Source organism: Pseudopodoces humilis, chromosome 6 (assembly GCF_049639895.1).
Source record: "Pseudopodoces humilis isolate 2021_Gansu_Grassland_sample_001 chromosome 6, ASM4963989v1, whole genome shotgun sequence".
NCBI lineage: Eukaryota > Metazoa > Chordata > Aves > Passeriformes > Paridae > Pseudopodoces > Pseudopodoces humilis.
The window spans coordinates 51,058,052-51,081,295 of NC_142205.1; the positions used below are offsets into that span (position 1 = coordinate 51,058,052).

A 23,244-nucleotide genomic window follows, 5' to 3' on the forward strand; every position below is an offset into this window, starting at 1 on the left:
GACCACCCTGGAGATGGATGTTTGTCAGATCTGCACCCATGTCATCTATTTTTATTCTAATACTGATTAACTCTCAGAAAAATACAGTGCTTTCATTAAGGGAAGGATAATTTGCCACAAAAACCAGTCAGAAACTGGTGAAGAGATATATTATGGACCTCAACCACCACTCATCAAGGAACTTTGCACTGCTGAAGGCAGGCACGAACAGCAATCATGGCATACAACTGCTGCTGCTTTCTTTGAAAACAAGAAGAGGTGCTTTTTCCCTATGTGATGGATTCAGAGGCCAATCTCCTCCAATATGTTCACTCACATCATTGAATCAAAATAGCAGTCTTCTAGCAAAAACAATATTTAGCCCTGGGAGGCTTTTGAGAATTGAAGGAATTTATTGCTTGTGCTGCTGCTCATTCTACTTCAGGTTCAATAATGCATATGTGAGCATCCTGTCGTCTTCCTGCAACAACTCCCAAAACATACCTCAGGCTATACCAGAGATATGATGGGTTTCAATAAACTCTGTCATTTAGTAATGACACTGGGCCAAGCTGTAACTTCTATTGCAGTCACTTCAGTTAGCAAAGGGAGGCTGCTACTTAGTGACATAGTGGTATCACTATGTGGAATTCACATGGTGGAAACATCCCAGACTTTGAGCAGAAGTATTTTCATCCATTTAACTCAAGGGTTAACTATTGAAATCCATCATTCTGTTAGCTGGTAAGAATGGTGCTGTAGGACTTGACCCAAAAGAATATTCCTAGTCACCTGGGGGAGGGGAAAAAAAAATTAATAAGACCTGCTTTTAAACAGAGTAATTAAACAAAACTGAAACTCAAAGGACGAGGAGATGTAATAGATGGCATAAGGCTGGAAAAACTCTTTGTCAAGCCACATAACTAACATCTAGTAAGTTTTCTAAAATGCTGTAAATCAAGACAGATTGCAGGCTATGGCAGCATATCTTTCAATCACTGCTATTTAACTTCATGGACTTTGCCAAACCACTTACACGTTTTTATCCTCCAAATCACTGTTAGGATGATGATCAATTCTCTTTAAATAAAGAAAAGGTATCTTACCTTTGCAGAGTCATGTTCAAATTGCCTGTACACGCCTTGATCTTGTTTTGTGCTTCTAGATGAGTCATCCCATCTGTGCTTATCCCATCAATGGTGAGAACCACGTCACCAATCCCCACATGTGCTTGGGCTGCTTTGCCACCATCATTAAGCTGAAACATCCCAAGAATGGTAAATGAGAAACTTGGACACTTTATGCTTATATTGAACACTAAATCACAATATTTTATTCAGAGTGCTGTTTCATGGAAAGAAAAAGATACCTTTTCTCATTTGTGAGTCCTGTGAAAATGGCTGCAATACCTATAGATATTTATTCTTATTTTGCTTTAATGACAGGAAAGTATTGCACAGTATAGCCTGTTTTTCAAAATCAAACTCCACTTCTACTTTACTGGCTGGAAGCTATGGACATTCATGAAGAGACACAAGCAGGGATGGGCACACTCAGTTTCCAGCACTCCAAGTCCCAGCCACCTTTCTCTTCATACATGAAATTTTTCTCACAAGAGGAGAGAGAAAGGCTGTAAACTAGTTTTTTCCCATTCTAGATTTTCTACTTAAAAATCTCTTCAAAGTTCATTTGTTTGTCAATGCTTGGCCATGTGCAGGGAAGAAAAGTCAGTGAAGCTGACTTTTCCCCAGCTGCAACTACTAGAAAGTCAGAAGTTCAACATCACAGACAGGCTGATTGCAGGACATTGTTTTGCCTTTCTCTCAGTAGATTTACAAGCCCCGGTGACCTGAAGTATATTCAGATCAGGGTAAGAAAAGCCTCTTGAGAAGTCTGACTCTTTGATCAAAGTCACTGCCAAAGTTCAGTTCAACTGTCTTTGGTCCACTTGAATGAAACAATATTGCAACAGAAGCCTCTGTAAAGTTCACATTATTGTCCCCAACTGAACAATAAATCAATCTTTTCATGTGGTTCTGGTTCATGCAACTTAATTTCAACCACCTTCATTCCCAGAAATCGAAATTAAAGCAACACATGGTAAGATCTATGCACCGATTTATATCCCTGGTCCGCAACCTGCTAATCATTTTAGAGGAGGCTGAAAAAAACATCCTGAATGGTATAAATTTACTCTATGTTTCCAGAAGTATTTCCTATCTTACAGCAGAGATGTTGTAGCTGCTGGTGCCGTGCACACAAAGCCTCACAAATCTGTCCTCTGCCTGCAAGCATGAGTCTACTCCTTGAAGAAACCACTGCTTTTAGGGAAGTGCTGCAAACAGTAGAATGGCTTTATCTTCATACCCAATTTTGCTCATACCCGAACTGTGAGCTAAGAGGCCTAATTACTATAAAACACCAATCAGGGAAGCCCACAAGCATATAGAAAGCTATGACCAACATGGCTATTTATAGGAAATCTCCTCAAACCTTTGGGTGAGGGATGGGACCTGCCATAAACAGATCCCTAAACCGATATGTTATAGCACGCTGACATTTGCCAGCAAGGTCTGGAAAAGGGAAAGGAATGTAAGGGTGCTAAAAGCTAAAGGTCAAATGGATCGCTGTGCTTTGTGATTGGACTCCCCAAGTGAATAAAATTTAGCTTTCTCAGAACGTGCGCAAATGCACATGATGCTGACATGTTGAAATCTGTGATAAGAAAAAGAAAAAAACCAACCTACACACAGTTCAGGACTAAGACTTCAAAAGCCAGCTTCATAGTAATTATTTTCATGGAAGGGTGGGAGGCTTTATCATCACCAGGAGTGTAAAGGAAAACAAGTTTATTAATTAAAAAATAAAAAAGCCAAACATATCTGTTTAATTCTAGTGGCCAACACACGGCAACCCACAACCAACCACCTGACTTTCAAGAGGTCATTCTTAAACTGTTGCCTACTAGGGATGAATCTCTTTGCAAGCACACATGGGAGACCACTGTAACATCATTTCAGCAAAACCCCAGGATGAAATTTCATGAAAGTAAGTCCTGAGAAGTGTGATGAGTCTCTAGCTATGTCCATGGGTCCTGTTGTAGACAGACAATTGAATATGCTTCATAGGTGAGGCTGTCAGAGACATATCCAAGCAAATTACTGGACAAGAGTGAGAAGAACTGCACACACACACAGAGGGATGCCAGAGTAATAATCTCGTTATCTAGATGCAGTGGATAAGACTTCTAAGTAACACCTACTGATTCGGAGTAAGAGATCTGACTCACTAAGCAGGAGAGGTGAGGTTGATACTTCTAGGAAATCTCAGCCAGAGCATGAGTATTCCCTGAAAGTAATGGTCAGCAACCCTGGCTTCTGAAGCACCTATATTGAAGTGGGATTGAAGCTACAAGGGCAGTTTTACCACCAGTGCAAGAGGAATATTATCACAAGTATATAAAAATAAACATCTACACTGAACATAGGAGGAGGAGGAATTAGAACATTTGAAATAACTACGGATCTTTTTCAAACTGCAGACACTGAGAGCCTTAGTTTGGACACTTCTTAGATGCTGAACTGTGCATTACCATTACATGCAATAAATTTGTATAAATAATGAAGATTTCATATGCCAAACTGTGTACATGTTTGAACCAAAACTGCACAGATATTCGAAACAAAACCAAGAGAAAGAAGGCCCATATTTCTTGTCACAATGGAACTCCATTTTTTAAACCTAGATTTTAAAAAATTCAACAGATATACAAGACATATAAATACGATTTGACGCTTATATATTATCATCTACATATTTATCTCATTGCTTCTTTTGTATGACTTTTTTCTTTTTCCATCCTGTACAAGTGATTTTGTTCTTACAGTACAAATTTAACCTTAGGAACATTATCCTGCATCAGTCATTCATAAAGTACAGAATTATCTGGGGAAAAAGGTGATCCTTAGAACATACCTTTATTAAATGTGCCTGTGTTACCATACAGAATCAATGCAACAGGATGTATATGGAGAAGAGTATAGCAATAAAATTACCAAACCGGCTATCCAACAGTCCAACTAACCTCTAAGCACCACAAATATTCTTCAAATCCTTGATGGATCTGTATCTATAGTATGAGGCAGGTTTTTAAAGTCAATCATGAATTAGAGCTACAAAAAAAAGCAGACTTTTTTTCCCTTGATGTTACACCACAGACTTGAAAGCTACAAAATTGCCAAACCAGGAATGTTTCCTCCTACTTAATTCCATGTCTCTGTACTCTGTAAAACTCATTTGGAGACTGAAGGGGAGGCAAGCAGGAGAGACATTTCATGACCAGGCACCTGCTGAGGCCACTCACTCCCGCAGCCTCCGGCAGGAAACCTCTGCCCCTCTGCAGCAATCTGCTACACGGCTGAAAGCCAAAAACCAGCCTGCGCCATCCAGGGATGCTTGGGACGCTTTTTAACAAACACAAGTGAAATCACACGTCTGACGTTAGATTTCAGTTTTGTTTGGCAAAATAAATTTGAAAAATTAAAAAAAGACCATTGTTGTTCTGGTTTTCAACATCAGAATTCCAAAACTGCAAGTATTGTCCAAAAACACATACCAAATGGAGACAGAACAAAAGCAAAACAGTTCTTGGCCCAGGATGGACTTCAAAATCAAGGTATAAAATGTCATCTTAGCGTAGTTCTACAACTCAGGTTTTGAAATGTGAACAGCCAAAAATACCCTGGAATACAACAGTTTTACTGAGCTAAATTTTAGCCAGCACACTATTTTGTTTTGCAATATCCAACAGCTTTTTTATGTTTACTCTTAAGCTTTAATTAGGTATTTTGAAAGTCTTTTGAGGGCAATTGCACGTGTGCACACACATGTGCATCTATCTCTGAATCAATGTAATTTGCAGCCTAATTAATTTCTATTTAACATATAACCACCTATTTTTCCTTCACATGACAAGCAACTCTTCTTAGAGCTGCCATTATTTTGCTTTTATGCGGTAATAAATGAATTACTTGAATTTCAGTTACTCACAGGACAAAGGTCTATTTGACTTGAGATGCAGGCTGCCTTCTCTATTTTCAAAATTGTTTGCCTTGAATCTATCCTAGCTGCAACCATGTTGTATGATGACACATCATAATGACTTTCCCAAAAAAACCTGGTTTGTACTCTGACAGTAAACAATGTTCTCCCATTCCACATCCTTCAATGTCATCTGCACCTTCCTCTGAGGGTGTAATTCACTGATCCTGATTTAAAACTCCCTGGGCACCCTCCAGCTTGATTTTTACCTCTCGACCATTTGATCCACAGTTGGCTGTAGCAATTCAGTTTAAAGTCATGAAAAATCAATCAGAAAGCAACCAGACAATGATCTTGGTGTCACTACCGCTCCTGTTCTCTTTTAGTCTACTCTTTTCCCTATAGAAAAGTATTTTAAATAAGTAAAAATCCAAAACACAACATACTCATTTAGAGAAAGAACATTACAGAATAATTTTGCAGAATCACAACATAAGCAAAGGGGTAAACTCTTCTATCAAACAACATTCCACCTTTTCAAACCACAGGGCTTTATCTCCTTGCTACAATACACTTTATGCTAATATTTACTAAACACTGTTTTGTTTATCCCTAGCTTCATTTCACCTGATCAAAGTATCACCTTGAATGGATAATCAGTATTTTAACAGCAACCTCATAAACATATGTAGAGCTCGAAGTAAGCTAAAAAGCGCACCTTGGGTGAATTAATGAAAGAGAGGAACAGAAGCTCATTCCAAAATACAAGGGGGGAACACACGAGTGCTCTGTAGCAGCAGCAACTCCATCTCAAAAATTGCACATCTGACCTGATTCCTGTTCTCCCAGAATCTTAAAACCCACAGAACCTGAGCATGGAACACTCAGGTCCAACACTGACCACCACAAACACAAATAGATTAATGCTGTGCTCCAGAATGATATACCCAATGGGATGGCTCATGAAAGCCCTTCCCATCCTGCTTCCTTGATGGGAAGGAAGCAAAACCTACACCCTGACATCTTTGGTCCAGCTTAAAACTTCTGCATGAGAGGAAAAAAAAGCATCAGAGCACCTGCTCTTTGTGGCAAATAAGCTTCCTCTGCACTCAATGGAAACTGAGAGGTCTATCGTGTTCCTCAAGCCTTTACTACAGCAATATTATTCACATAGCCAACAGATTAGCCAGACAGCTTTGATAGTCGCTTCCAAATCAAGAACATACATGCCAGTTTTAAAGTCCAGATCAAATTTATACAGCTGAGTTATAAGAACTCTAATGCAGGGTTTGCTGTGGAAAGCGCTGACACAAGCAGCTATAAAAAGGTGTTATGAGGCAGTCCCCCAAATAAGCTAAAGCTTTTCCCCAAACAAAGCAAGGATCAAAGTTAGCTTAGGTCAGAAAATCTGTCTGATTACCAGAGTACTTTGCTATGTATCACCACTAGGAAACCCTGCCCTCACCTTACTCCATGTGGCTGTCCTCCCACTTGCTACATTTTCATTTCCCTCCTTTTTCTCCCCCTGTAACTTTAAAGGTGTTTTCAAACTGATTTATAAAGCTGTAACCTAAGGCATTCACAGCACAACCATTAAATAACCAATGAAGATAATGTATAAGGAAAAAAAGTGTAAGACAAAACACAGACAATTCTTGGTCCGGCAGTGGACCCCAACAGCAGATCCCATCCCAGTCCTGTTGAGAGAGCTGGCCTTGTCTCTTGGCCTGTCCTCCCAGGATGGACATGGGAGGACAAACTTCCCCATGTTTGCTTCATCCCTTTCCCTTCATACACAGCTCCATCACTGTGATGCCTCAGTGACTCGGTTGAAGCAGACCCAAACCAGCCCTTTGACTCATTGCAGACCACGGGAAAATGGGGAGAGCCCACAGGCATCTGTCCATTTTGCCAGCAAAAACCACAAAACCATCTCTCACATTTCATTCTCAGTTCTGACAGCAGTAACCCCAACAATAACATATATTTTAACATGATTGAGCTGGGTATCCCTATGGTCCCACATTCAGAAATTATGTCAAAGAAAAACTAACACAGTTTGAGTTTTCCCTCTAAGCAAACATGGCTGAGCATTCCTGTGGGTTCACATTCTAGGAAAAAGACAAATGGTTTCAACACTCTTTTTTCCTTAAAATTCTTCCTTTATTGTATTACAACATTTAATGTTTATCTACTGTCTTCCACAAAAAAAAAAATAAACAAAAAACCACCAAATGAAACCAAGCTAACTTGGTTTTAGCACTTTCAATGATGTGTTGCATGCACAAATCACTCATTCTATGCATCCTTGCATGCACTAAATGTGGAGCTACACATCTACAGAGGAGCATGAGAGGACACTGACTACTTAAAACAGGAGAGGCACCGCATAGCTTAAATTACTCTCACACACAATTGGGTTGATGCAAAAAAGAATCCAAAAATACACATTAGGTTTACAAAGCAGAGTAACTGCACCATGTACAGGCCTTTTGAATATGTGCTCTTTTATTTTATAATCACCTAACACCAAACAAACAAACTTGAATGCCGCCAGCAGCGGCTCCCAGCTTCCCTCTCTTGCCCCAGAACAGGTTGCTAATAAGTAGGAACAATTTCCACATGCCAGTGCCAGAAGGATTATTAACTGGTGCCATCTCTCACTTGCCATGGCTTGACTGATCATGGTTTCCTTGTAGCTCAGCTCTTCTGTGGACAAGAACCTTTGCTGCCTTCCCTTATGACAATCCAACTGCTGCAGGACATAAGGAAGCAGAAATAATTTCAGCAAAGGTGCCTTCAGATTTAATTTTTGACAGAATACCACTATCTCATGATTACTGCAAGTCTGGTAGCAGTTATTAGAAGGTACAATCCCTGCTTTTGACCTTGCTGGTGTGAAAACAAAGTAGCTAATTACACATACGGCAATAAATTCTGGTACAATTCACGTATTTAACATGCAGTTTAAACATTTTATCCAGGTAATAACATGCAAGTTAATGTGGAAACACCAACTGGAATTCAAAGGATTATTAAAATGAATGAAAAGCCACACTCACTACAAAGAGGAATAAAGGAACTCTTCTGTTCAAGTGTAGCCCCATTGGCATGTAACAAGACCAAGCATCTGGTCTTGTTTTTCCAAGCCTCTAGAAGCATTCAGGAGAACAAAGACATGAAAAGATTGACAACAAGATAGGATGGGCAATAACTTCTTGAATAACAAAATACAACTAATGTTCTGATTTGGAGAAGAAATAACATCACAATGCCAAAAAGCAAGTTGTCAAACGTAGGTTTGTCAAACAATGAGGCAAAATAATTCAGACATTGTGACTAGAATCATATTTGCAGGAAGCACATGGGTAATTCCAAGAAAACTTTTGAAAAATACTTCTGAAACACTTGAGTGATGGAAAACAATTTACAGTCATGTGCCCGAATGTCTGAAGATATTTAAGCCCCTATCATCCTTGAGAGAATGCTTAGCTTTCACTAAGAATTCTCTCAAGGAGCTCAGTTGTGTTCTCATGCTGCCAGCATGCCTTAAGAGCCCTATTTATTTTAACTGGCTTTCTTCTCTCTGACAATTATTCTTCTCTTCAGAGAGTTTACAGAACTGATCCAGGTGCCTCCCTGAGAAACTATATGCCAGTGGGTAAAACATACTGCCTACTTAATTTCTCAGAGAGACAGAGAGAGAAAATGGAACAAAAATGTAGCTAGAAACACAACACAAAATTTGTATGGCTGCTTTAGCTTTTGGGAGCTGCACATCTCTCCTCCAGCAGTGGCTTGTTTTTTGAGGTTTTCTTTTGAACAACCAACACAAATTAACTCCACAACTAAAGCACACGATTTCTTGGGACTGCCGAACAGGCAACACCTTAGGAGCCACTTGATTTGTATCAGAACAGAAGCTTCAAGCCTCTCTCATTTAGAGTAAGCAGTTTGGAAACTGACTGAGTTATATTGCTGGGGGCTCCCTAACAAACACAAAGCAAAGCAGAGTTAGTTTTCTCTAATAGAGGTTAAGTGTGAAGTGACAAAAGGGACTGAGCTCAGCTACTTCCAAAGAAACTGATTTCCATCCTGTAAAGGCCATACATATGACAAAGTCTGCAGAGCATAAAATGGTATATGTCCTCCCTTCCCAGACAGTGTTATGTTTATCCTTTTACAGATGATAAAATTAGTTCAACTAACTGAACATCCATCTCCTTAATAATCTTAGTAGCCAAATATGTGTCATCTTGTTTTCATAAGGTTTTCATGGTCTATGATTTAGCTCCTCTTAATGGGATATACCTTTTCTGCATCAAATGTGATGCTATCACCCCACGCTTGCCAGAACATCCAATTTAGAAATACAAATAGCACTATACATTATCCTGTGTAATTTAAAGATACATTTATTTTTTCTTTTCAATATGTCTCCCAGGACAAAGAGTTTTTTTTTCTTTTCAATATGTCTCCCAGGACAAAGAGTCTTTTACATGGCAGCAGTGAGAAGGAAATGTAGCTAATGAAGCAATTCTACACATGAAAGCAAAGCAGAGAATGAAGTGGGGAGTGTGAACCAGAAACTGATGTGACAAAAAATAACAGCCAGCGGCAAGAAAATGCTACTACAAATTGAACCCCTCATGCTTCACCAGCCATTGCTTCACTTTCCCCTATCCAGAATCCAGGCATGCATAAACAAGCAGAAAACAACCTGCTTGCTTCAAAGAACTGAGATAATGTCAAGCTGCACCATATAAGTAGGGAGAAGACAGAGGCAAATTCAGGCAATGCGAGTATTGGTTATTGGCACAAAACATCTGTCCAGAGAGGACAACTCACGTGAATGCCATCCCAAAGCATCACTCTGTAAAAACTGTACAAGTCCATTTGAAGGTGAAACCCAAGCCCAGCAATAAGAGCCACCACACCCACAGAACCAGCAGAAGAGGCTGCAGACTGAGCTACACTTGTGCCAGCTCTCTGTTGAGCATGCAGCTCAGCACCCAAGGAGGAAATGCAGAAGAAATGCATCAGAGTGCAGAAACTCCTCCATGCTCCATCAATAGGGGCTTCACATTTTAAGTATAAAGGCACTAAGGCTTATGGCACCTCCCTTTGGTAAGATGGAAGAAAAAGACAATCTTAAACATGTGAAAGATGACAACTCATTTCAGATAAATAAGCGTGATCTGAAGTGTATGGAAAGTAACAAATAAACCAATCATAGCTAATATGCTATTATGGCAGTGCCAAAACCTTCATGAAAGCACAGTTCTATTTTCTGTGTCACATGCAATGGAGTAGGATCTCCTTAGGATTAGTGAAATGCAAACTTCTAGCACAAAGAAATAAAAATAGGAGATATTAGTAAGTCCTTGAGGATATCTTGCCTTTTATACATCAAGGGAATATTATAGCAGTCATTAATTTTAAACCAGTCACATACTGGCTAAAACCCCAAGTATGAAATATTGCAGAAAAGAGTCCAATAAAAAGCCCTCAGAAAACAAGAAACACATTTCAAAGCAGTCGCACATTATTTAATAAATTCATACAGCTGTTTTTAGCTAAGCCACACAAATCTTTATCATAAGCTAATAAAGCTCATGAGAACATATAAATATTTCAAATCTAACTTTCCATTTTGAAATTACTTATATACATATGCACGCATGCAATACACTGTTTTAGTTTGCTTGACTTTCAACATTACTTTTATGTGATTTTTTTTATACAGTTTCAGGTGAGGGGGTTTTGTGCATACATTTTTTTATGGATATAAAACACTGGATATGTTACTAATAGACAGTGGTGTACATGTATTCTTTGGGAAAATATTTGTGTATAAATATTTATTTTTACACACACCTCTGTATAAATAAAAATGCATTTGTTCTCTATGCTAGAGACCTGTCTGAGACAACCACATGAAAATTATCAGCGTTTTTTTAGGCAGTGTACAACAAAAAGTAGTTGACCAGAGCAAACAGGGAGCTATTCAGGGCAAATTTTCTGACTGCAAAATGAAGACCTTCATGTTAAGTAAGTTTTCCCTTACCATTCCATTTCCAAATGCATTACAGACATGCAAGACTAAACATAAACCCATGCAAAAGCCTCCTTACTAAAGCTCCAGAGAGAAAAATGCTTGTGTACTTGTTGCAGCTGAGAACTCTGACAAAATTTCTTGCTGTATTTTAGCCATCTTCTGAGTTTCAGTGCTGAGAGCTGCACTGTAACTAATTATAGTAACCTAAAGTCTGAGTTATGCTGCAACATTTTTTTTTCTTCCTTGGACATCTGGAGATCTGAAAGTTACACACACAGCTAAACAATGAATAAAGCTGATTATCAAATAGCTCTGAAAAAACAATGAAGAAAACTCAATCCTTCAAATTTACTTCCTGCAGCAGTCTACCACTTGCTCTCACAGCTTGACACTGAGCAGTGGAATGTGTCCGGCCATTCAAAGTCTGGGCTTGCAGAGAAATGCTGTAAGCTTAAGCCTGTTAGCCACGACAGCTCTCTGGTGTATTTTCTCTTTTTTTTGCTTCCATTTTCTTTTTTTCCCCTCCCCCTGTTTGTGTGTATGCAGCCCTATGCTATCATACCAAAATCAGGACATTTCAAAATTAAGGCACAGAAAAAGAAACCACCCCTATCCGAAGCAGAGTTTACAGTGAATACTGTCACATCTAAGGCAACAAACATTTAAATCTTTTAGAGTATTAAATTTTGGGACTAAAATCAAGACTGCTCTAGCATTCTGAAAAAAAAAAATCTTATATACACTGGTGGTTACAGGCCAAGCTAGGAAACAATTCCAAGTAAAACAACAAAACACAAAAGCACAATATGCATTCATTTGTCCAACTTGATCCAAGACAGATGGTATAGAAAGCCTGCAGGTTTGGTTTTGTTCCTGCTATTTTTGTTTGTTGGGTTTTGGGTTATTTTTTTTTGTTTTCTTGGTTCTTTTTGGTGTGGGGTTTTTTGTTTGTTTTGGGGGATGTTTTATGTTACTATTATTGCTGACAATTGTAATAAATATTGATCCTTCACACAGGAGTCACAGGTTTCCATGTGACTTAAACTCTTTTCAACCTCTGAGATCTAGATACAGCCTCTTGAATGCCTTCAAAGCTAAAGGGTAAAAGCCTGACCAACACACAAGGAGAAGGCTTTTGAAAAACAGTATAGCTGACTTGTAAAGTCCATGAAAACCTTCAGGCATGTAATTTCAAGTTTTTTCACTATTCAACAGCAACAACTTTTACTGTAGGAGGACTCCTGCTAGATTTCAAGTAATTTCTAAAAGTAAACATTACTTAAAGAATTGTTGGAATTCTGGAAGACTCTGGAAGACTTCTACAAAAAAATAACAAGGGGTACTTGCCTTTTTTTTTTATCTTGCTTGTCCTGAATTTGGCATCAACTATACCAAATGAAGAGCAAAGTTTCTGGTCCTTATAAATAATGCTCTTTTTGACCTATATATTGGTTACAGCCACGATGATTTGTGGTTTTTGTCTTGCCCTACTACACTGATCGTTACTCAATTTTGTATACCTCAAGTCTGTATAAGCCATTCATGAGTAAGGCTCTGGTGAAGCTGGTAATGTGAGTGACAACTTATTCTTTGACAGAAGAAAGACAATTTCAAAACGAAAAGATATTTGGAATAAATCATACTGGATGTTCCCTGCTGAAAGCTTATCCTCAAAAGAGATTCTCCACATCAGTCCAAATCCAAGAAAATTTACGCCTCTCTAAAGCAGTGAAAAACTCTTCACCTACTGACTAAAAACAGTAAGTAGGAATATCCAAGAAAGTTGAAAAGCAAGGCAGGAGAACTGTCTCTCCAGGGCTACTCTGCCTTCATGCAGCTTCCTGCTTGGAGGTTCACCCCAGCTGAGACTGCTGGCAAAGCGAGTACCTGCTCCTTCCCTGCAGGATGCATCCCTCAGCTGTGACAAACACCCAAATGCACAATGCAACACACACCAATATATAACTCACTTCAGTGAGGCAAACCATGAGCAGCGGTGCATTAATGTTTGCTAAACAGCTCCTCAAGACAAAAGAAATCAACTTTCAGCTGCAAAACTTGGGTTGTGGGGGAAAAGAACCCAACCAAGCAAAATCACCCCCATGTATTGAGGTGAGACAGGGAATGTGGACAGTTTCCAAAATCACCGAGGCTCCACCTTTAGTTTATGAGAACATCTAAAAAAAAGCAGAAATATCACAGTCCTGCCTGTTCCCTCTCTCCCCAAACATCATCAGGCAGGATAAGATGAGTATGCTGAGGCCATCACAGACTCAGCCTGGCCACCAGAACCAGAAGGGTCCAATGGCTTCCCACCAAGACCACGATTCAAGGCATGCTTTATCAAAAGCCAAACAGCAACAGCATCTCTAGTCCTGCTTCTGCAGGTGGAAGCAGAAAGTGAGACTTAATGTGCAGCTAGTGACCTTTGGTGAGCAATGTTCTCATGTCACATGAGCTGATGACATCAAGGACTCATATCAGTCTGATCCAAAAATGCACTGTGTGCATATTTCCTGCCTATTTAACAAACCAATTCTAGGGGAAAGCTTTCTCTTCATAAATACATTTTTTTATTCAATCCTTTTCAAAAAGTAAATGTTCAATGGAACAGTGAAAATGCCACTGAAGGATCTGTGCTCTTCACACAGCCATCCATTACCTCTTTCTTGAAATTAAGACCTTCAGACATTCCTCTCCGGCCACCTATTAGAGGGCATCAGATATCCTAAAATTATGCAACTTACCAGAGGGAGGTCCTAGATTTACAGCACACATCCCTGAGTGGCTCTTCCAGACACCAAATGGTCTGGAAGTATTTCATGCTTCTCACTAATGTTCAGTTAATATTCAGCTCCGATTACCGTACCAGTAATCCACAAAAAGGTTTGATTTTCCACAGAGCACAGGGTGTTTTCCCTGTCTTCTAAGCTGCTATATTTAAGTGGCATCTTATTATGGCAATGAAAATATGTTTAGGCATGCTGAGAATAAAGAATCTTCATACCTTAAATAAAAACAAAAGCACACTGTGATAAAAATTTTGAATAATTAGCACCAACACAGTTACAAAACATGCAAGACCTATCCCTACTTGAATTTAATACTGAAAGTATTTTAATATGCTTAGATTTTCACGTTAAAGTTTTGCTTCACTCACATAAAGCAATTTAAGCTGGAAGCATCACATGCAAGCTAAACTTGTATTACTTTCAGCAGGAATCTTTCAGTTGGTTACAGTGAGAAACAAATCCTGTACAAGAAAGGCTTGCAAAATAGTGGGAGATGCCTTTTTTCCTTTTCCCTCCAGCTTTCCAATAAGATTGTCCTTTAAACCCCTTGAGCACTACCTGGAGAAGGTTATTATAACACTCTGCTACAAATCACGAACTCACAACATCCACTCAAATGTGAAAACTGAAGGAGGAGATTAGCATCTTGCACCTTTCCTTGACCCAAAATGAGTAAAATACTAACAAAGTTACTATTTGGAAGTTCAACAGGGCCAATACTTCACCTTGATACAATACAGGGTCTCTCTCAGGTGAGGTTTTGCAGCGCTTTTTTAAGTATAGAGATGAAGAAAAAAAGCCAAATCACACTAGAAAGAGGGAACAATAAGCATGACATAAGCAGAAACATGAATAAAGTTGGAGACCTTGAAAGTAAAACATCTCAGAAATATGCCCAATTATAAATGAGGTTAGGGGAATAGCAGGTTAGTGTGGCTTTAAGTTTTCTTCTCCATCCACAAATGGACATCTGTGACCTGACAGGAAGATGAGGTCAAATGGAGACACTGAAGTTCCTTCTTACAATACGTGTATTATTCAAGAGCATGAACTGACAGAGCATTCGTGGCTTAAACACAGTATTCATTCCCTTACCACAAGAAAAACTCATGCAACTCACCATCTGTTCCAAGGAAGCAATCTGAGGGAGTAAGTCATTAGAGAAATACCGAGGGCATGAGCCTGGGCACCCAGGATGAGACTGTGGTGCCAAACTGCAGATATTTGCAGAGAACTCTAGCTGATGCAAAGTTTGGGCCAGATACTAGCAATGGTAACAACATCCCCTTACAAATCTGATACAAACCAATTCATCAAGCCTTTGAGAACTGAAAGCATATAAAACTCAAATAAAAACAACAGCAGCACAAGATGTGGACCAAGCCAAAGACACAGCTTCTTCCACATTCTTATTAAACTGAGGAGGGGAAAAAAAAACCCCACAATTTTTCTGCATAAACAAAACTTAAAGCAGAACATCGTATTTCTTTCTTCCAGGCTAGTGCAAGCTACTAATGCAAACAAAATAAAAGAAATACCAACCAGACATAAAAATCATGGTGCAGCTTAAAGTTTGCATTCAAATGTCAATGTGTAGAGCGATTAACCTGCCTGAGGTTACACCAGACCTCCCTGCTTGTCTGTTACCATCACATGCACTTCCTAAACACTAACCACAGCACTCACTGAACATAAAATAGCTATCATTCCTCCCCCTTTTGCAGAGAAGACACAAGCAGGCTGGTTTTCATCATCCTAAGGAGTACAAAGCTGATTTAGCAAGTTAGCAGCAGAAGAGGCAGGTTGGAACAACAGTGATCAAGCACAATCAGATGAAGAACAAAATCATCTGTCACGTTCAAACACATTAAAGTGTGCTCATTACACATCTCTGGAGGAGAGACAGCAACACAGAGCCGTGCATACAAAAAGGTGCACAAAAGATACGGAAAATGAAGGTATCAGAAGTAAATAATTTGTGAAGTGAAGCATTACTACCACATATGCATAGACTGTGTAGCAGATCTCTTTATATCACTGAATCTAACCCAGGTCAGCAACAAGTGATGGTTAATTTCTCAGCACAGACAGAGTTAAGTCCCATGTCCCTGGGGCGGGATTAAACAAACCTCCCCAAAACAAAAGAAGAATGTGTTCTAACTTCCAATTTATATCACTAAATATGACACCTCAATAACAATGCCCTGCAGTTACGGTAGTTCTCCTGGGAACCAAATTTTAAGGAACACAGATCTCTAACTGAAAGGCTGATAGTATTACCCACCAAAAATGAAAACAAAGTCCATTTCTGTGCTCTTTTAGCATAGCATGTGAATGGATGAGCAGTGGCAGTAGAACAGGAAGGGGATGGGGTGGTATATGGAGTCAGGGGAATAGCAGGATTGAAGCAATAGAGACTTAAGTCTGTGCTTCAGGCTGTACCTTCCTACTCAAGGTTATTGGACATGGAGCTGAGGAGCTCTAAAACCATAAAGCCCAAACATGTAACACCAGAGGAAACACCCCAAGTCTGGAAAAGAATTTTTAGTGACGATGTAAACCACATAAACGCACATCACTGCAAAGGCAATTCCAGGCAAGCTCCTCTAAGTTTCTGGGATACACCATATGCAGAAATTAGTACTAATCACAGAGCTCACCAACCCTGTCCCTCAATGAAAAACATTTCTTTTTTTTTTCCAACAAATAAGATCTTTCTGATTCATTGATGGAAAGACAGATGGTTTAGCTCTGCATAATTAAAAATTTCTATATAGTATTTTCAAATTTTAAATAGGGTCCAATTAACACATTTTAGCACAGTTGCACAAAAATCTTATCTTGGTCAAATGCTGTTTCCCTCATATATACCATCTGGAAGTAAAAATAAAATCACTTTATCCTAATTTAGTGCTACGAAGGCATGAGGATGGTAAGGATCAGGAATTAAATGGCTCACAGCCATTTATCTCCAGACAGACATGGTTTAGGAAGCAAGAGCTTTGTCTTCAGATCTGTGAATTTAATTAGGTTTAAAAATAAAAAGGCAACAAAAAATCCAATCCAAAGTACACCTCCCCCCACCCCGCAAAAAAAACGCAAACCAAAATAAAACAACCCAACCAAAAAAACACCCCCCAAGTCCAATTAAAAAAGAAATAGAAGAGCAAATGATAGAGAAAACTCTCCAAAACAGACAGCGGTGCCCCAGAGCCTACGTGTTGAACAGTGTACTCCAAGTGTGGTGTGGGCTGCCCAGCAAGGGTCTAAACTTTCATCTGGTGCTCGGGGGACATGAATGCAAGTTATTTTAAACCACAGCACATCCAGCCAGCACGTCACTTTAATATTCTGCTATAGATTGTATTACAGCTATGCTTTATAATGAACCTTTGGCTTCATCTCCAGTTCTCTGGTGAAGCACAGCAGTGCCACAGCTTTAGGGTTTTAAGAATTACAAGAGCCAGTTAATGCTTCTGCCAAATCCAGATGTACAGCAGTATCCCAAAGGCAGTAAAAAAATGCCACAGGTTCTTGGAAAAGGGTCTCACATTAAACAGAGATAAGCTGAGTTTGCAACTGAGTTTATCTATATCTATGGTCTCCTGATCTGATTTACAGCTCCACTCTTCACTGTTTAAGTGTGAACAAAGGCCTCGTTTTAAAGCAGAAATAAGAAAAGCACTCAGAAGTATCCACCTGAAGTATACTTAGAAAAAAATGAAGGGCCTGAGTGGTTTCCCAGGGCCAGTCTCAGCCAGCAACACAACAAAGTGCAAGAAGTCAGCAGAGGCAGGGCAGGGCGAGTGCCTGTGCCGTGCCCAGAGGGCCGGGACGCGGCCCCAGCAGCACACACGTGGTGTGACGCACTGGGACACGGGTCAGGAGGGACAAGGGACAGGCTGTGCCATAGCTGGGGCATTACCTGCACACATACTTCCCGCTGAAGGCCAAGGCAAAAATGGAATAAAGCACTGAAACATTTCAGACCTCTCGGGTGGGTAACAAACACTGCTCTCTTCCAGCAGGTATGTGAAATCAACAAACAAGAGGAAAGAATTTGAGACCTTTTCCACTTGTCTATCTTGACAGTGAAATTCTTTTGAGACCCCAGCGAGGGAAGGGGCTTGAAAACACAAATCAGGTTGGTTTTCACTGCAAATTCAAGCACAATTTAGCTATCACCTTTTCTTTTTTTGTTTTTGTTTTTGCAGTGTTGCCAAGTAGGAGAATGGTCAGGCCATAGCAAACTATTGCATGTATGAAGCTGCCCTACAGGACACAGCCTGAGCCACACCTTCCCCAGAAGGTGCCATGCAGATCCTGCTTTTCATGGGAGCCAGTTTCTAATCCTAGATCGAGAGTTGTGGTGGCTGCTTGCAGACACTGAATCTACCCCAATTGAACAATGCTCAGCTATAATGTATAAATGCATACTGATCCTGAGAATTTTGGTAATAGGGCTGCGTGGAAAAATGTTTAAAGGCATGACTCCTGCAGGTATTTGTTACCACCTCTGCGTCAGGGCTGGTATGCATCAATAAAAAGCTGGGCCTGGCATGACAGCTTTCCAGTGCCTGCTGGCAGCAGTTCAGATTGTACTTTGAACAAAAATCTTAGTGTTGCAACATCTCCCTCCTCACCGTTCCGCAGCACTAAAATGAAGGAGGCAGAGAGACATACACATGCACATTTTCTGTCTGCACTAAAAACTAATAAACATGAAAGCCTACTTATGTCAACAAGAGTCTGTTTAATTCTTGCAATAATTTACAAATGGGCTTTTCAAAAGCTTTGAGACATTCTTGACTAAAGAAAATAACACATTAAATCAAGTTTCAAAGTTCATTAATAGCTCAAAATATTTTCTGTGGAGCATCAAAGTAAATTTTTCAGTAACTGCTGATAAGGAAGAGCTTGTTGAGAGATATCATCTCATCCTCCCCTAAAGGGTGTGACTATCTCTGTTTTGATTCCTGCATTTTTAGATTTTTTTTGGTAGCCTGGCTCAAATAATGTAAGATTTTCCTTTTTTTTCCCCAATGCAAAAGCATTTGAGTTCTCAGGAGAGCTGCAAGTATTAGAAGAAAAGAGAAACAAATTACAGTTTCAGCAGCAATTCAAGACCAGCAGTGAAATGGAATAGCAAGGCACATTTGCAAAGAAAATACCATCATCTTATTTCAGCTTTGCTATAAAGGAAAAAAGGAAAAAAAAAATAGTGGAAAGGAAAAGTTGTAGAAGGTAAAATCGTTATGGAAAATGCTGGCAGGAGGTTACCACTCCAAACCAATTATATGAATCCCAATACCCACATGTTTGAGTGTCCAAATTTTAGCATCTGCTTATATACTAGAGCACAGTGGGCAGAGCTGAATAGAATTTTCCCACAAGCACAAAATTTCTCATGCACCCTGAAGAAATGTAAAATATTCACTCAACAGCCAAATCAGCTCTATCAGTCTTCATTTTTAAGTTTCTAAAGCCAAAGCGCATTAAGAGAAGTGAGGAAAATTCTCTTGAAAACCAAGGTTTTATTCATCACTTATGAAAATACTCATTTACTAGTACCAAAATACATATTAACATGTGGAAGAAACAGGACTGTCTAAGCTTTTCTTTTCTGAGCAGTAATCTTAGCAGTGATCTGTGTAGGCAGATTTCTGTTTGACCAGATAATTTATGAAACTCTGCTAAGATAGATACGAAATATCAACAGTATTACAACAAAGACACAAAGTGAAGCATTTAAAATTGAAGAGGGTATATTTAGATTAGATACCAGGAAGAAATTCTTCACTGTGACGATAGCGAGACAGTGAAATAAGTTGCCCAGAGAAGTCAGGGAGTTCCCCATCCTTGGAAACGTTCAATGCCAGGTTGAATGACGCTCTGAGCAACCTGTTCTAGCAAAAGGTATCACTGCCCATGGCAAGGGCATTGGAACTAAATGATCTTTAAGGTCCCTTCCAACGCAACCCATTCTGTCTGATTTTTTTTTTTTTCAAGTTTCATTTCAGACTAGGAGAAATTACCTTCCACAGGTTTGCATGTTGCAAATTTTCTGTAGCATGCAAGTCTGGACTGTCCTAGGAAGTATCCCAAGAAGCCTGGGAATGAGGCACCACACTGGTGGAGATCTGTAATGCAGCTGAGATGGAAAGCATGAGCTCCATACCCAGAGACAACATACAGGAAATGCTCAAGTAAATTACTGTCTGGGTGAGCCAAAGGAGGAAAGTTCAGGGGGTATTAACATTTTTCTATCTGATGAAAAACAGACTACAAAAGGTATGAGAAACAGATTTGTCACTATACAGCTTTCCACGTGTATCTAGCTGCCAGAAATGCTAAATGGCACAATTCAAAAAGGAGGCATCATGCCAGCTGTCATATTCCTCTATATCAAGAGTGAACGAAACAAAGAAAGTAAAAGATATTAAGGCTAGAGTTTCTCTTAAGGGGATTGTATTAATTCAATTTTTTTCCCATGATGTGTTAGTTAAAAATCCAAGAGCTAGTGTAACTATATAGATAGTTACTATATAATATAGAGTCCTGTCTTGCACTGCAATCCAGCTTCAAAGTAACTGCATTGAAATTATGTCCTGCAATAACAGTGTAGAGTACTTTGCTTACACATTTGTTATGTTATGCTCTCAGTTACTTATTTTAAACAATAGCATATGGAGACATAAGGCACATATTGTAAGCAACATTCTTTCTTCTTTGCAAAAGAACAGTCCTGGGAGTTTACATACATTACAATCCCCAGAGTTTACAATGACAGAGCCCAGCCCAGATATGTATGCAACATCATCTAGACCTTTTCCATACCTACTTCCAGCATCTTTATGTTGTAGTGCTTTTGAAAAGTATCACAAATGTATAAATCAAGCAGTATATTTCCTACACATCTTCAAGAAAGGTTCAGATTACTATTACCCAATGTCTACTTATTCGAACATTTCCTCACGACCTTGCCTGTCATGCTCCATCCCTTATTTACAAGGGCTTTACACACATGACACATACTTGTTAGAGAGCAGCAAGCACAACAAGCAAACAAGCTTTGTGGAGTAATATAGAATTTTCACCAGCTAAAGTCTCATCTCCCCCAGACAAAACCAGTGAAGCTGCCCCAGGAAAGGGGACCTTGTCAATGCATTTAAGTATCTAAAAGGGGAGTGCTAAGAGGATGGAGCCAGGCTCTTCCCAGTGGTGCCAACCTATAGGACAAGAAGAAACAGGCAGACGCTGATGCACAGGAGGTTCCAACTCCTGAATATGAGTAAGAACTTTTTTATTGTGCAGGTGACTGAGCACTGGAGATTGCCCAGAGAGGGTGTGGAGTCTCACTGCAAGATATTCAAGAACAGGATGCAATCCTGTGCCATGTGCTCTTAAGACAGCTTGAGCAGGAGGCTTGGACCAGATGACCCACTGCAGTCCCTTCCTACCTGACCCATTCTGTGACTCTGAATCCTTGAAAGAAAAAGGAAGCTCAAAACTTACTTCATTGAAGGGCCTATCCACATAGCATGGAAGTTTGGACTCAACACACTTCTGACAGACAAATTACAGAAATAAGTTTGTGTATTCATCCGTCTTTTTCATCTGGAATACTGCAAGCAGAAGAGACCCTCCACACACTGCTCTCCATACAAAGCTCTCTACCTCATTATTTCAGTACTGCACCGAACAGCTTGTTCACATTTGCACATTTGGTACTTGGAGAAAAGCAATTACCAGCTCAGTTCTCATTTTAAAGCTTGGAGAGACCTTGTTCAGTGTTCCTGTCAAGTCACACCCAAGAAATTCATGAGGCTGATGCTTGCCCTGCCCACTCCTCCCCACTCTGCCAGAAGAGGCTCCATGGCATGGTGGGGAACATGCTGCCTCTCTGCCTGCAGCACCCCACATCCCAGTGTTTAATGAAGACCTGAGCAAGAAATTCCCACACACATCCACTGAAAGCCTTCTCCATCTTTTAACATTCCAAGCCTGCTGCAACTTGCAATGCCTCGTAAAAACTAATAGAAATATACTTCCCCCAGAGCACAATCTGTCAAAGGATAATTCATTTAGGACTTGGCTGAACGAGTTTCAGGGCACCACGGGCTTCCTGGAAGAAGACCTATTAAATTATTCCACACCCCACCACTACCACTGCTTTTCCTTTGCATATGCTGACGCCAGAAGTTGGAGCCACCATTAATAATCAGACAATTTGGCCAATTTATTTTCCTAACAGGGTGAAATTCTGCCACACAGGCCATGTACTGTTTAATTCTGAAGATCTCTAGCAAGCCAGCTGCTCTGTAATTCACTTTCCTCTACCACATATACAAGAAACTGCATACACCACGTCCCAATAAAACAGCTTGTAGACAGTCAACAACACTTTGGTCACTATGTAATTGATTTAAATCAATTTTCAGAAGTTTGGAGATTTGACATGTTGTCTGTTTAATTACACACAACCCAGATTATAAGAGATCTGCAAAAATTTGCTTTGGGAATTAGGGAAAAAAACCAAACATGAGAAAAGTATTTGGCACAGCTCTGTGCCCAAAAGTCCTGAAATATTTATAATGCTACTTGACCAGCCAGAGCTGCCACCCTCACACATTCAAAAACCGTGAGTCAGGCCCTAGAAATAAGCAGTGTTTTTTAATCTCACAGTTTTATTGCCAAGATACACTCTGAGGTTTTGCTGGGTTTTCCAACTTACTTTTCTTAAATCTGCAATGTAAGACCAAAGGATTATTTTGATGACTTAAACTGAATTCAGACTTTGATACAAGCACATCAACACAAAGGATTGGGAGCTTAAAAGCAACCCCCCACAATGCTCCCCTTCCAAAAATTCAGTTACTTGGACACTCAACAACAGCAGCAGCAAAAGTAACTGATTTCCTCTATAATCCTGAGTGCAGCGATTTTGGAAGGGCTGCTTGAGGAATCTCTTCAACACACAGGAAGACAGCAAGATGTTGAAGACAGCAAGAGGTTGAAGACAGCAAGAGGTTGAAGACAGCAAGAGGTTGAAGACAGCAAGAGGTTGAAGACAGCAAGAGGTTGAAGACAGCAAGAGGTTGAAGACAGCTATGTGTGGTCCTGATTAACATCCAGATGAAGTTACGGGTACATATCACAAAGCACTTCCTCCTTCTTATGGGATGACTGGAAAAATAAACTCAGATCCGTTGTGCTGCAGTGAGGCCCCTCTGATGACACAGATTGTGTCTCCATTTTATTCATGTCTTTCAACAACAATCTTTACTCCTCCTCCCAGTGATAAGAAAAGAGATGGGGGGATGGCCAAACTGCTATCTTCTGTGTGCCTTTTAACCAACACTTTGCTTGTAGACT

At 39.8% G+C, this 23,244-nt stretch overlaps 1 protein-coding gene across 10 annotated transcripts in view; it reads right to left on the minus strand.

Annotated features, from left to right (window-relative positions):
* Positions 1 to 23,244, minus strand: part of PDLIM5 (PDZ and LIM domain 5) — a 123,026-nt gene that overhangs the window by 82,158 nt on the left and 17,624 nt on the right. For all 10 annotated transcript variants that reach the window (XM_088056768.1, XM_088056766.1, XM_088056761.1 and 7 more), the window contains exon 3: positions 1,086 to 1,237. In XM_088056768.1, the coding sequence (XP_087912894.1) occupies positions 1,086 to 1,237 (152 nt within the window). The remainder of the gene's footprint in view (positions 1 to 1,085; positions 1,238 to 23,244) is intronic.